Source organism: Pinus tabuliformis, chromosome 5_1 (assembly GCF_031772625.1).
Source record: "Pinus tabuliformis cultivar Carrire ecotype Pingquan chromosome 5_1, CPIR1, whole genome shotgun sequence".
NCBI lineage: Eukaryota > Viridiplantae > Streptophyta > Pinopsida > Pinales > Pinaceae > Pinus > Pinus tabuliformis.
The window spans coordinates 396,439,957-396,455,413 of record NC_142305.1 but is presented as its reverse complement, the minus strand read 5'-3'; the positions used below and the strand labels follow the sequence as shown (position 1 = coordinate 396,455,413).

The 15,457-nt window shown below is 37.8% G+C and overlaps 1 protein-coding gene across 1 annotated transcript in view; it reads left to right on the top strand.

The window, feature by feature from the left end:
- LOC149165125 (uncharacterized) overlaps positions 1-512 on the top strand; it is a 39,603-nt gene extending 39,091 nt beyond the window's left edge. The window contains 1 exon segment of the mRNA XM_089429717.1: positions 198-512. Coding sequence (XP_089285843.1) covers positions 198-512 — 315 coding nt within the window.
- The last annotated feature ends 14,945 nt before the right edge of the window (positions 513-15,457 follow it).

The window sequence follows — 15,457 nt, the reverse complement described above, 5'->3', positions numbered from 1 at the left end:
TCTGTTAAGAGGAAGACTATTTTAATTGGTTGTGGAACTGCATCAGAAGCAGTGTTGGTGAATCCCTCTATGTGAGGAAGATATTTTTATAACAGCAGTGTTGGTGAATCCCTCTATGTGAGGAAGTGTTTGGGTATGACTGAATGCCCAACAGTTGAAATTAAAGGGGAGTGTTGGAATGTTAATTCCAACTGCAGGTTGCAGACACCGTGCAGGCGGACGTGGACAACAACGAACTGCACGAAACCGCTCCTCCAAAACCACCAGTATATCGGATCGCCTTCGACCAGCAGGTAGTTTCTGTATGTTCGAACCCGATGCAATCAACCGTGGACGCGTGTTCCTCCCTCTACGTCATCATCTCTGACATTTCGGGACGTAATGGTCAGTCATGTAATGGCTCCCGATATCTCCGTCCACCGTCCGATTGTTTCCATCACTCTCCACCGTCCGATTGTTTCCATCACTCTCCACCGTCGATTGCTCCAAACCTGCATACGGGCAACATTTAATACTTGCGTGGAGTAATTTGAAGTTTGATTGACCGCCGTAAAACATTCAATGCATAGTTATGTGGTTCGTAAGTGTTTGGTAAAACATTGAATATTAACTACACTAGCGGTATGGGCACATATTATGTGTGTTATTTTTTTAAAAAGGAGCGTTGACCATATGTATTGAAAAACCCACGGTAGTAGAATTTTTTTTATAACGAGCCATAAAAAATATGCTTGTGTTGTGGTATTGTTGCACACGGGAGAGAGGTATGTGCAGCAGCGAAAGTCATGGTATTGCACAGCAGTGCATATGAAAAAAACAGGGGAAGCACATGTATGTTTTTCATTTTTGATATAACGAGCCAAATGAATAATGCTCGAAGTTGTAATATTTTACATCAGCACATGTTGTGAAATGAGAAAGGCGCAGTAGCGAAAGAGGGGGAGCAGCAAGAATGTTTTTTTGTTTTGACCAGAGTGAAGCAAGGTAAATATTGCACAACAGTGCGGGGAGTATATGCATATAATTGTTATTTGTGGAGCTGCATATAATTTTTTTTTCAGCAGTATGTGTTAAAAATATTTTTCACAGCAGTGAATGTAAAAGGGGTTTTACAGCAGTAAACCCAGCACAGTAAATTCTCAGGAGGAGACAGAGTTTTTTTTTTGATGGGTGAAAGTAATTTTGGTGAATCCCTCTCAGTAAAAGAGGATGAATGTTGTTTCAGGCATTTTATATTTTAATGAATACAAGGATTTTTATGGCTGTGTAATACTCTGTTCTGAGAATTTTTATTAGAAGGTTTCCCTGTGCAAAAGATCCTGTGGAGAGGAAACAGAGCATTGCCTCTGTGGAGTTCATTTTGTTTGTTTTTGGGATTTTCTCAGAAAAATCCCCAACACTATTATCTTCCCTCAATTTGAGAGATTTGTACTAACAATCACGTTGCAGTGTCTGGGAAAACCACGGAGGCATAACCCTAGGAGGCACTGCATACCCGAGCAACGCAAGCCTTGAAAGCATGGAATTCTACCAATGATACAGACAATATGCTTTGCTCTCACTGAAAAATCGGGAATACGATCTACAGAAAAACATTTCGTCGGAGCTCATTCTCTCCCCCGAAAATTCCGATGTTGGAACCTGAAATTTTTATCTCTAAGTCACCACAAATTTGATTTCAGAATTTGACCTATTTAAGAATTCTTTAGCAGGATAAGAAAAATCACAGCACGAATCCAGTGAGGCGCAATTACTGAGTCAATTCGAGGCAGGAATAGAGTTTCGATATCTTTCCAATCGTGATCACGACGACGCCAGCAATCTGATCAAATCTAATCTCTGTAGTGCAAGGCCCTAACCAATCTCTGCGGTGTGACGATACAATCTAATTTCAGACAGGTGCATATGTTTTCACTTACTCTCCCCTAGTTAAGTTTTGCTTATTTCCACCATCATTACATCCCTTTATTTTCTAAATTTTTATTTAGCAAAGTGAGACCAAGTAAAATTACTTTAGAGAGCTCTTATGAATACATTGAATTTTTAGAAAGACAAAGAGAACAAAGATAACTATTTTAAATTAGAGTTAACTACAATGTTTGACAATAACCACAAATCATTAGAAAATAAAATACATATACATACTCACTTGAGACTGAACTCCAAGGAATGAAAGGTAGAATGAACATAACAAACAAGCAATCATTAAAGAAAATGGCATTTTCAAAAGGCAGATTAAAAATCTAAAAACACAACTACATAATAATTCAGCCCTAAATAATACAAAAGATAAATTAGATATTAAAGCTATAACATAAGAAATTAATAAACTAATTGTATTGGACCATGAGCGCCACAAAAGAGCCTTACACCTGAACTCCACAAAAGAGCCTTACACCTTATAATTACTAGTATAGAAGAAAAAAACAATGAAGACACATTAGTATTAGTTAAAGAATAATTAGAGACAAAATTTCAAATTCAAACAACTTATCTCACCGAAGTAATAAGGGTAGGAAAGATACTTGAGAATAAGCATAGACTAATCCGTGTCAGGGTAAGTTGTAATGATCATAAATTAGATATATTTAAGAAATCCGTAAGCCTAAAGGGAACAAACATATTTATAAATGAAGATCTCATTCTAGAAGTCTAGAAGACCAAGTTGGACTTAAGAAAGAAGTACAAAAAGTCAAGGAGGCAAGAAAAGAAGGGAAATGGGAAATCATTAGGAATTGAAAAGTTATTATTAGAGATAGAGTCTGAAATACGAGTGATAAATAGGGAATAACATCACTCTGGATCCTCTTCTGGAACTGTCATGGCTTTCCACGATGTGAAGGTCCTATGTTAAGTTGGATCCTGATTGATATTGATCTTATTCTTTTAGTTGAAACTTGAGAGCATGACGAATCTAAGGTTCCTCACCTTGATGGTTTCACTCTTTGGTCTATCTGGAATAAGAAATCCTCTAAGAGAGGTTTTGGTGGTATAGCCTATTATATTAGGAACATTGTTTCCTCTCACATATGGCTTCATAAAATTGACCCCTTCAATCAATACATTTGGATCAAGATCTCTGATTCTATAACCAATAGGATCTTTCTTGCAATCTATTATTTCGCCCCTATCAACTCTACATCCTATAAGAAAAACAACCTCAATAAGAATTGTCCTTTCAATACCTTAGAAAAAAATATCTACAACCTTAGGAATGAAGGCAATATCCTTTTGCTTGGAGACTGTAATGCTTGAACTGTCACTAAACAAGTTGTTATGTTAACAAACAACTCTAACCCCGACCCCTTGTGGCTTGATGAGGATGGTAACTTAACTAATACATTCAAGAGAAAATTTGAAGACATGATTGAGAACTTATTCAACACCAAGCTCCTCAAACTTTGTAGCTCCTAGGACCTAATCATTTGTAATGGTATTAATAAATGGCCTCTCTCCAGTTAGATGACTTGTTTTCATGGGCTGGGTAGCAGCATCGTGGATTATGCAAATTTTGACATCGATGTCCTCAACCATATTACAAACTTTTATCTTTTTAATGGGTACACGCAACCTGACTCTAACCACATGCCTTTGTCTTCACCCCTCAATCTTGTTGATCATACCATCCACATGCAGGAGAACAGTGAAAGAAAAGTCATATTCCTTTCGATAGAAGTAAGGTTGACATTTTCTTAAGGGATTTGGAAAGGGATTTAGGCTCCCTGATTGACAATAACAACATTGACCAAATCTATTACCATTTTACTACTATCCTTTCCACTGCCATTAGAAAATTCTCTGATAAGACTTCATATGAGAAAAATACTAGAACTTCTAATCCTTGGTATGACAAAGATTGTAAGATTGCCAAGAAAGAAATTAGAGACGCCCCTAATGAAAGCATTAAGCTCCACAATATAAGTATTTACAAAGCTCTCATTAAGAGGAAGAAGAGGTCATATATTAATAAGAGACAAGATCATATTCACAACCTTTCTAAAGTTTCACTCATAAAGTTTTGGCGGAATGTGTTTGTTCATAAAACTAAAGATAATCATTCTATCCCCCTAAAAAATTGGGATAACTATCTTAAGAAGTTATATGACTCTCCGGACACCATGGGCATCATCTTCAACACTCCTATTACAGATGATATTTTTTCTCTGGAAGACGTTGAGTCTGGGATTAATAAGCTCGATAATGGGAAAGCCAAAGATATTGAAGGTTACCAAGCTGAGATACTTAAAATGGGAAAATCTATCCTCATTCCTCATCTTCACAAGCTTCTCAATTTCGTTGTAAATAATGGCTTCCTTGAGCTTTGGACACAAAGCCTTATTGTTACTATCTTCAAAAATGGGGACAAATGCATTCCCTCTAATTACAGGACCATTATGATTAGCCACATCCTAGGACCATTGGGGTTGGAATATATCTAGAGAGTCGTGGAGAAGGATTGAGATGATCTAAAAGAAATTCATAACCTATAACCTCAAGATCAAGGGAAATACTCCTATCCTATCCTCTTATTGAAATTGGCCTGTCCCCCATTGAAAGTGAAACTATGTTTAGATATATGATGCATAAGAATAAGCTTCACAATATGGAATACAAGAGGCTCCCAAAAATTGCTTCTAACTTTAGTCAAAACCCCCACATGTCCCTCAAGCACGGGTGGCATCATGATGCTTAGTCTTGGCTCAACCTTTGGGGGATTAAGGAGGAGATCATGATGGGAAACAATGACAGTATCAAAGATACAATTATCTCTAGTTTTAAGGACAAGATGTGGGTTGCTAAGGAGCTGGAAGGTAAAAGGAAGTTAAGGTACTATAAGGAGGTGATCAACCCCACCCTTGATAACCAAAATTATCTCTCTATGTTGACTAGCACTAAGAAGAAAATGAACATCACTAGGATTAGAACTAACTCTCATGAGCTTCGGAGTGAGACAAGGTGGTGGTCTACTCCCAAGACTCAATGAGACGATATAATCTGTCAGATTTGTGATACTAAGAAAGTGCAAGATGAAAATAACTTCTTTTTAGACTTCCCGGGTCTTGCCCACATCTGCTCTCAATTCCCTATCATCAGCGACACCTCCAATCTTCTTGAATGATTAAGTCAACCCAACTATAGCAATCTTGGAATGCTTATTTCCTTGCTCCTTGATCATAGAAATGAGATTTTGAAGAATGACAACTAGACTCTCTTTTCTTGAGGTCTGATAGACCACTTTGGTCTTAGTGGATGTTAATCATCATCATTATCATCAATATTATCATACCTTCTAATAAATTATAAAAATAGTAATATTTTATATTATCATATAATTTAATTATAACAAATAATAATATTATTTTACAGTTTAATTATAATAAATATAATTTTATTTTCTTTACAAGAACAGTTATGGGATTTCATTAATTGATTGGCTAAGAGCCACAAATTTGGTTACAAAAGGAGAAGCAGATTTCTGCATAACTTTCCAACAAGAGGAATATAACGCTTACTCTAATCAGGTTCCTCTTTTTACATTTAATATAGAGCACTTCTGCTGCTAATTTCCCGATCTGAAAGATACACGCAAACTGTTGCAAAAGAATGCAATAAAACATGGATCTTTAGGGGATTGGTTCCCAAAGGATTTCCTTATCTCTGAGAATAGTACCGGCAGCTAAATGGACTGCCTTGTTTGCCTCAATGTCTGCTTCTTTGTTATTTGTTCTCAAAAAATGAAAATAATTCAGATTTAGAGACTTTGCCCTGCCTTTGATCCTTGTAATTATCCTTGCTAGCTATAGGTCCGCTGGATTAGAATTGGTCACCACTGCTTTGATGATAACCTAGGAGTCCCCAAATACATTTGCCTCCTCAAGGCCCAACTCTTTGAGGAGTTTGATTCCTTGAAAAAGGGTCATCGCTTCAGCTTGTATGCTTGAGGAATGGCCTAATCCCCAAGCAAATCTGTGCGAAGATGTGTCATCTGGGTTAATGATGAGCCGTCTAGCTCCAACAATTCCTGGATTCCCTTTGGCTGCCCCATCAAAGAAGAGAGAGGGAAGAGGTTGATTAGACAACCAGGATTGAAAATATTCTTTGTTTTTCTTGATTTGCCATTCTTTGAGGGATGACGGATAGTTGTTCAATTTTTGAAACTTGAAATTGAGGGCAGTACCCAAATCTATGTCCTGCTGGCTTAGATTTGAATCATCTCCTTTGTCTTCTATCCATTCAACTAGCTGACTTTTCACTGAGTTGGCAACTATTCTGTAGTCCTGTTCCTTATTCCAGAATATCCTTCTGTTCCTTTCCAGCCAGACTTGCCAGCTGATGAATTTTGGCAGAGCACTCCACGCTGTCCTGATTGTTTTATTTTTTGGAAATGGGCCTAGATATCTGGCCATCCAGCCCGCGAACAGATCCGAAACTGAGGAGGGGAAGATGAACTTGTATTTCTAGGAAACAAGAAGCTCCTTCCATATGGAAGCTGCGAACTTGCACTCGATCATGAGATGGAAGGCGGATTCTAAGTTTTCCTTGCAAAGCATGCATCTAGAAGGCCCATAGATGCCCCTTTTCTGAAGCCTGTCTTCAGTGAGAATTTTTTGATGGCAGAGAAGCCAACAGAAGTGGTCAACTTTTGGAATTGAAGGGATTTTCCATATGCCTACCCAGGGGGCAGGGTTGGGAGGCACGTGGGGTCGCTCTAGACATTTAACGTATCCCTGAGCTACCGTGTAGCTTGCCCGATTTGTGCCCCAACCTCTCACGTCCTGCCTGCGCACATGAATAGGAGCCAGCCCGTGCATCTTCGTGGTGAGCGTTACCAGCTCTAAATGCAATTCGTGAGGAACTAGGCGCTATTTCTAGCCCTTCCAAGCATCATCCTTCCAATTCGAGAGGTCCCACAATGTGTTGATGCTAGCATCTGACATCCAACGTTTCAACTCTGTCATGTCTCTCGATTCTGCCAGCGGAGGTCTATTCAAGATACTGTCATTCCACAGGTGGATACGTTTTCCATTTCCTAGTATCCAGAAGGAGTGATTTCTTATCAGCGAGCCAATTCTGTTGATGAACATGCTGAAAGGAGTTCTGAGTTGATTTTTGGGCTGATCCAGGCATCTAAGTCTCGTTCCTCTGAAGTATTTCCTCCACAGTGCAACTTGTACCCAACCTGGATTAGGAGCTATTATTTTCCAAATCAATTTGGCTCCCATGGCTAGGTTTTGAGCACTGAGATCTTTGAAGTTCAGTCCTCCCTCCTGAATTGGTCTGGTGACTGTTTCCCAATTGACTAGGGAAATTCTCTTCTCGTTTTGTTTGCCTCCTTTCCAGAAAAACTGTCTGATTAGCTCCTCCATCTTTTTGATGATTCCCACAGGCGCCAAGAGAACAAATAATTTGAATAACAGAAGGCTGTTGAGCACTGCTTTAATGAGCACTGATTTTCCAGCAATGTTGAGCCAAGAGGATCCCCAAGCTTGCATTTTTGCTTTGAATTTGTCTAACTGAGGATACCAATCTTTGCTTAAGGCCCTCTTATGAAAGATGGGCAGACCAAGATATTTAAATGAGGACCAAGAAGTTGAGGCTGCAAATCCGAGGCATCTGGCAACGGAGCTAGCAGTTGAAGCATGAATATACCAACAATAGATGTGGCATTTGCCATTGTTTAATATGCTGCTTGAGACCTTATAATAGTCTTCCAGTACTTCTTTGAATTTAATAGCTGAATGAAGAGAAGCAACCCCCAGCAGTAATGTATCATCAGCGAAGAGGGCGTGATTGATGCTTTTTACCCCTCTTGCAATGCACAGGCCAGCGATGTCTTGATCTTGCTGCTTTTTATCTAGATAAAAGCTGAGGATAGAGGCCTATAGGACGAATAAGAGGGGTGAAAGGGGACACCCCTGCCTCAGCCCTCTAGAGGCTTTGAAAAATTCAGCAGCCCTACTGTTCACCAGGGGGGCAATCCAAGGCTCCGAAATACATGCTCTGATCCACTTGATGAAATTTTGACTGAACCCCAGTTTGTGCAAGACATCAAACCAAAACCTATGTCTAACACGATCAAAAGCATTTGCTAGATCTAATTTAATAACCATACCTTTTTCCTTTTGATGTAGGTTGGAATGAATTGCCTCTTGAACCAGAATGAATTTTTCCACCCGCTGCCTGCCATGAATAAATCCACCTTGATTATCTAGGATGATTTTGGGGAGAATTCTTTTCAACCTATTAGCTATCACTTTGGTTATCACTTTGTACCCAATATTGCATAAGGAGATTGGGCGAAATCTGCTGAAACAGTTTATTCCTTTCTCTTTGGGAATGAGGGTGAGAAAGGCTGAATTTGTGTAGCCTCCAATCTTCTGATAGTCTTGGGACTTCTGAATCATTTTGTAGAACTCCTTCTCAACAATCTGCCAACAGGTCTAGAGAAATCTAGGCGTAAAACCATTTGGTCCTGGAGCTTGATCGGGATCCATTGCAAAAAGGGCCTCCTTGACTTCCTTTTGCGTGATTTTTCTTTCAAGTGCCTGGTTCATCTTGGAGGTGATAAGGCTAGGGACAACGTCCAACAAAATGTCATTTTGCCCAGCTCCTAGATCTTCCCTATATAGCTTCTCAAAGTGCTCTGAGGCTGCCTTTTTTATGCTTGCAAAGTCCTTCAGTATGCAGTTGTCTTCTTTTATTCAATGATGGAATTGCGGCCTTTCCTGGCTTGGGCTTGTTTATGGAAAAAGGAGGAGTTTCTATTGCCAGATTTGAGCCGGACTTTTGGACTTGAGCCTCCAATACTCTTCTTCTGCCAGACAGGCCTTATGGAAACTTTGTTGAAGCTTGGCCTCCTTATCCAACTTGTCTTTAGTGATTTTAGCTGCTTCAAGATGGAGATGCTGACTTTCTAGAGCGATTTGTATTTTTTTCCTTTCCGCAGCATGGTTGGGTAGGGTCTTAGCCCAATTTTTTAGCATGGCTTTAACCCTTCTGATTTTTTCCTCCCAAACAAAAAAGGCTGATCCCTTCACTGGATCTTTCCAGTAGTCTCTGACCTTTTCCATGAAGTCTGTCTCTTTGGTCCAGAGAGAGCTGAATCTGAAAGGAATAGGCCCCAGATCCTTGGGGGGCAGTAGCTCTAGGTTAATAGGCTTGTGATCTGATACACTGTTGTGAAGAATGCGCATTCTAGCTTCTAGTCCAAGAAGTAGGAAGGAGATTTGCACCAAAAATCTGTCAAGTCTTGCCGCTATGTAACCCAGGCCGACTCTCTTATTTGACCACGTGAACTTGCCAGTAGTCGGCTTAATTTCTATCAGATCCCAATCTTGCATGAGATCTTCCACTAATTCTCTTGCCAGATCCTTAAAGATACTTCCTCCTCTTTTTTCTGACGAGAGGAGGGTGAGGTTGAGGTCTCTGGTTATGATTATATTCTCCAGATTCTCTAGATCTGCTAATTTTTTGATGGAGTCCCAGCATAATTTTTTCTCACCTACATTATTAGGAGCAAATACATTGAACAGGCAAATAATTTCCTTAGATTCTAAGTGCTGCATTTTTAACAAAATCCAATGAGTGTTTAGGGACTCAGAGATTAATGAGAACTTATTTGGATTCTAGAGCAACCCAAGTCCTCCCGATGCTCCATAGGAAAAGGTTGCTTGCGCTTCGTCTTTCTTCCAAATTTTTTTGCTTGCCTAGAGGAAGACTGAATCCTCCAATTTAGTCTCCTAGATGAGAAGAATGTCCGGGGCTTCCAGTCTTATTAAACTATTCATTGCTTCTTCCTTAGCTTTAGTGCCCATTCCCCTACAGTTCCAGGAGACTATCTTCATCATTTACTTTTGCTGTGATGAGCTCCTTTGGAGCTCTAGGGTTGGATCCTCTTCATCTTCGGGGTTTTTGCTAGGAGTTTCTCTAGTGTTGGTTGGCTGCCCTGAAACTTGTCCTTGTAAGTTTCTTGGTCTCTTTTTTCCTTTGCTCACATGCGCCCTCTTATAGATCTTCTAGGGGTAGACTGTGATTCACCTATTTCCCCTTCTTCCTCTGATTCCTCGGACTCTTAGGTTTCCTCTTCTTCTTTTGACATCCTCCCTTTGGATCTCTTTGGTAGACTTTTGGATTTAGATGGAGAGATCTCCTTCGGGATTTCTGTCTCCTGCGTGTTCATGATTTCTGATCCAAGGATCTCAAATTTATTCCCTTGGCTTTCCATGGATGGTTTCTGGGCAGGGCCCGCTTGGGGAGCTTTTGCATTTGCATTTCCATTCTCCCCGTGTGAAGTTTTGGGTCACTTTACCTGATTCCATCCTTCTTCCTTCCCGTTTTCTTCTACCCCTTTGGACGAGCAGTCTCTGGCGAAGTGTCCGTAGACGTGACACTTCCGACATTTGAATGGCAGCTGTTCATAGTCCAATTTCTGTACATGTGTCCAAGGACCTACAATTATTTTGATGGCTTTTGGTAGTCCGACCTCCAGATCTACCTCCACACAAATTCTGGCGCAATCGTACTGATCTTTGTTGTTGGCCTTGTCTATAAATTTCCCAAGAGTGTTTCCTATATGTTTCAAAGAGTCCCAGTTCCAGCAGTGAACGGGAAGATTAGGGAGTCTTACCCACACCGAGACCGTTGAAGGCACATCCACCACCGGATCGAAGTCTAGCATCCATTTATTTAAATACAGGCCTTGAGGGCCCATGGAGTAGGGGCCATTCCTGAAAATGAGATCTTTGTCCTCTTTTTCAGAAAATTCAAATAAGAAATATCCTCTTCTGAGGAAGTAAGAGGTTACCTTGTGTTTTTTTCAGAGGAGCCTAGTTCCTAGCGACCCAGTTCTCTGTTGATTTCAGGGAAGGCAAAAGACCTATAAACTAACCAACCAAAGCACGATCTGCCAGAGATAAGGCTACCTGAATCAGACCTTCAGGCGGAAGGGCGATCTTGGGGATATCTTCTAATTTTTTCACGAAATTAGCAGCTTCCACACATTTCTTCTTGGGTAGAGAGGCCAGCAAGGTTCTGAAGGCCTCAACGGCAGAAGGCGGAGGAGGGGAGGAAGACCCCTGGGGGGGAGTCAGCGCCTCCATGAAGGGCTAGCAAATCCAACCAGATTGGTTGCAGCTTGAAGCGAAGCCCTTAGTGGACATGCCCGCAGGGATCAATATTTGCAGAGAGCGGACACGCTCGCAGTCTTTAGATCGCGCGGAATGCGGATCTCGTAGGTTGCAGAGCGGGAGCGGAACCAAGAAAATCAGATATCATCTTATTGCTCAACTATAATAAATATGATATTATCATAACTTCTACTAAAAAATAAAAAATAAAATAAAATAAATAATTATATAATAAAAAAATAATATTTATTATTATAAGAATAAAAATCATATTTATAATATTTTTATATAACAAAAAAATATTATTTATCTTTATATAATAAAAAGATAATATTTATATATAATAATAAAAATGTATAGGATTTTTTTTTTTCAATTTTTTTCATTTCATTTTTTAATATTTATTTCGAATGTGCTATTTCCATTAAGAAGCTCTGATTTGAAAAAGTTATATATTCAAATTTCCACATTTAAGATTTTGACGTGTTGTGTCTTATTATGTAAACATTTTGTACTTATTAGATGATACAAAAATAAGAATAAGAATTAAATAATAATAATAATAATAATAATAATTAAAATAAAATTGTGGTAAATGAATTAATTTATTGTTGGTTTAGATCCATATTAATTGCTAAGATTTGATTCTTTATCATTTAATATTTTAGAAATTTTTAATAGTCTTTTTAGTATGAAAACATCTAAAACATTGTTTTATATCATATTCAAAAGCGTGATATATCTACTCAATTTTTTTTTATAAATATTTCATTTTTTTTATAAGTATTTTCTTTTCTTTTTAAATATATACTACAAATTGTTTATGGGTTTTGGATAGATGTGGATCGGGTGCTCTTTAAGGTACTCTTTGATGTGAAGTCACATGTTCAATTCCCTCCCTAATTGGGGTGATATATTGGACATGATGAAGATGTAGTCCTGCCAAGCTTACAAAAAAAATTAGTCCACGAGGTATTGGATAGATGTTGATGGAGTTCTTTGTTAAAGCACTCCTTGATGTGAAGTCACCAATTCTGGATAGACGTTGATCGAGTACTTTGTTAAGGCACTCCTTGATGTGAAGTCATCGATTCAATTCCTTACCCAGATCAAAATGATATATTAAACATAATGAACATATAATCATATAAAACCAGTCTCATCAAAAACATAATATCATGTTATGCTCTATATATAATAAACTACAAATTAACCTAAAAATATAATTAGTCTCAACAAAAACATGATATCATGTTATGCTCTATATATAACGATATGATAGTTATTAAAAACTTATTTTGGCGTGGTAGATTGTTATTTGTTTTTCTTCTCATATTAATTTTATAATGTGTTTTTTACTCTTTATTTATTTTTACATATTATTATTTTATAGGTTGACAAATAATTTTATGTATTAATAGATATTATATATATATATATATATATAAGTGACAAATAATTTTCTGTATTAATAGATATTAATTTAAAAGAATATATATATATATTAATGTAAATAATATATATATAAAATTGAAGGTCTCTGTCTTTCCATTTTCTTATACTTAATAATAAAAATGTTTGAATATTTTCATTCTTTATCATGGTGTCCTTATTCTTTTTCACAACCCTTGTGGCGTCCCAATTCCCTTTTTACAAACCTTTTATTACATTGCGCTTTCTCTATCTTATCAATGAATACTCTATTCTTCATCTACCTTTCAATTAATGATCAGTTGGATTATACTTCTTAAATATGTACCTAAGTACCATGCAGTGGAGACGTGGAGGTCATGGCGGCAGAGGCAGAGTACCTAAGTACCATGCAGTGGAGACGTGGAGGTCATGGCGGCAGAGGCAGAGTACCATGCAGTGGAGACGTAAGATTGGTCATATGAATAAATTTTTTTTTGCAATTGTATAATTGGAAATCAATATATATTTCCCAATATGTATATATTTTATTGAATGAGAAATACACACTAGGTTCTAGATGTATGGTATAATTTCAATTGATCATAAAAATACTTTTAAAATCAAATTATTAAGTAATATTCTTTTATTTATATAGCTATCAAATATTTGCATCACTAGAATGAGTTGTCCATAAATTTTTGATCCACACAGAAAAGTGTTACATATAGTTGAAATATAATGGTTTCCATTAATATTAATTGTATACATCATTACATATTTAGAACTCATTATTTAATTCTAACATTCTTCACTGGTCCCTTATTAGTCCCTGCCCCTTCGGGGCTTAATCGTTTTTAATCGTTTGTTGTCCCACTATTGGCTGGGCACAAAAATCAAAGAAGCTTTTTAGTCTTTAACCAAAGTACAAAAATAAAGAAATTTTTTAGTCTTTAACGAAAGTATTTTTTCAATATTTAAATGAGTATTCGTTATCATCCAATGAACATGCGTTAATATTTGTTATGATCCAATCGACAAGTTGTTAATATCCTAATCGACAAATTTTTCATCTTATTTGGCCTCATATCGAGGCATACTTTAAATAAACAATAAGTTTTTCATCTTATTTGATCTCATATCGTGGCCTCATATCAAAGCATACTTTAAATAAACGACAAATTTTTCATCTTATTTAACCTCATATCAAAGCATACTTTAGATATACTTTAGATAAAGTTAGGATATGAGGCTAACTTAGATAAACGTCATTAGATAAATGTCATATATATTTTAGATAAAGGTAGAATAAACAGTAGATTTGATGAACGGTTTTTTCGGTTAAAGTAATGCTAGTATTACTTGGCTAATACCAAATGCTAAGTTTGTTTAATTATTTTGTTTCCATTACCTATGACATCTAAGTTTCATAGGTCCATCTGATATCTGGTTCTTTGTGACAGGTGACATTTGCTTTCTCTGTGACATCTGCCAGTCTTTGTGATAGGTGACATCTGCTTTGTGACATCTAGCAACACAAAGGAGCTCGCATAAGGCGTTTGTGCCCAGGGCGTCTGTGGAAAAGGCGCCTATGACATCTGCCCACACATAGGAGCTCGCATAAGGCGTTTGTGACCTCTGCCAGACATCTACCAACACATAGGTCATCTTCCTGGTGTTGTGTCATTACCTCTGTTGTGGTAAACAATTCATTTTACAACTTAATCTGCAATGGGATCGCCGGAACAGTTGCTGGTAGTTTTGCAATTGAATTGCAAGGAGATTGGCCATATCGCACAGAGCTTCCCTTTGCCCAGAAGATTGTGGTGCAACCATTGCAGAATAATAGGCCAGACCACCGAATACTGCCCGAACCTCCTTGAAAGGTGGAAGGCTCATAAGGCAACGAAATGAAAACTTGGTTAACTTTGAACCAAGGACACCAAGTAGATAAGCTGGATCAACGACGAATGTTAGTACTACAGGAGGAACGAGGATCAGAGTAGACAAAGAGAACACAAAACCTGCATAGATCAAGAAAGATGGCACAGGAGCGTTCGATCGCACACAAAACAAACAATTTTGAAAGGTTGCGGTGGTGAGACCGGGAAGGTCTATGTCAGTTTAGGCAACTACTACTCCCGTTCCAATGTCTACAACAGCCGCTATTCTTGCGCCTAGGCAATGTTAATCGTTATTCATTCTTTCCCTGAGTGAGTTCCGTGCGAAGTCATTCTCAAAAGCTACCCTTCCTTCCAGCCTGCCATCAATCCTAGTCTAATAGTCAGAACTCGCCCGCCAGCGTAGCGTACCAACTGAAAGCCCACTCGGAACCAGCGAGCAGCGAGTGAAGGGATTGAACCTTAACCTTAGGGTTTGAATTTCAATTTCATTACTTTCATGTTTGGAAATGCATTTTCTTGAGAATAAACCTGCTTTCTGTTTTCAAGAATGTTTCTATTTCTGCTTACAAGGGTATTTTCACTTTCTGCTTTCAAACTTTGAAAAAATGATTCTATTTCTTCTTGCAATTTTGAAGTGACTGTTTCTATTTCTATTTGCAAGGGTATTCATGCTTTCTGCTTTCTATGACAAATTAATCAACACAGAATAAAAGCTCGATTTTCATTTAAAGATTTCACAATAAAGCTATGTACTTTGTTGAATTGTAAACTCAAACAATCTTAACCAATTAACAGAAATAATAGGAATAACAAATCCGCAATTTCAACTACAATTGAAAATGAGAAAAAAAACCAACAATTACAAAATGACCTAAACTGAAAAATTTAGCACCTGCTATGAGGAGTGGGCCCTGCCTCCCTGGAACAGAGTGTTGTGGAAAGACTTAAGGAGTTACGAAATGAACTTATTCAATGCACACAAAAACTGTCAGATTGCAAACCAACTTCTTCTATTAA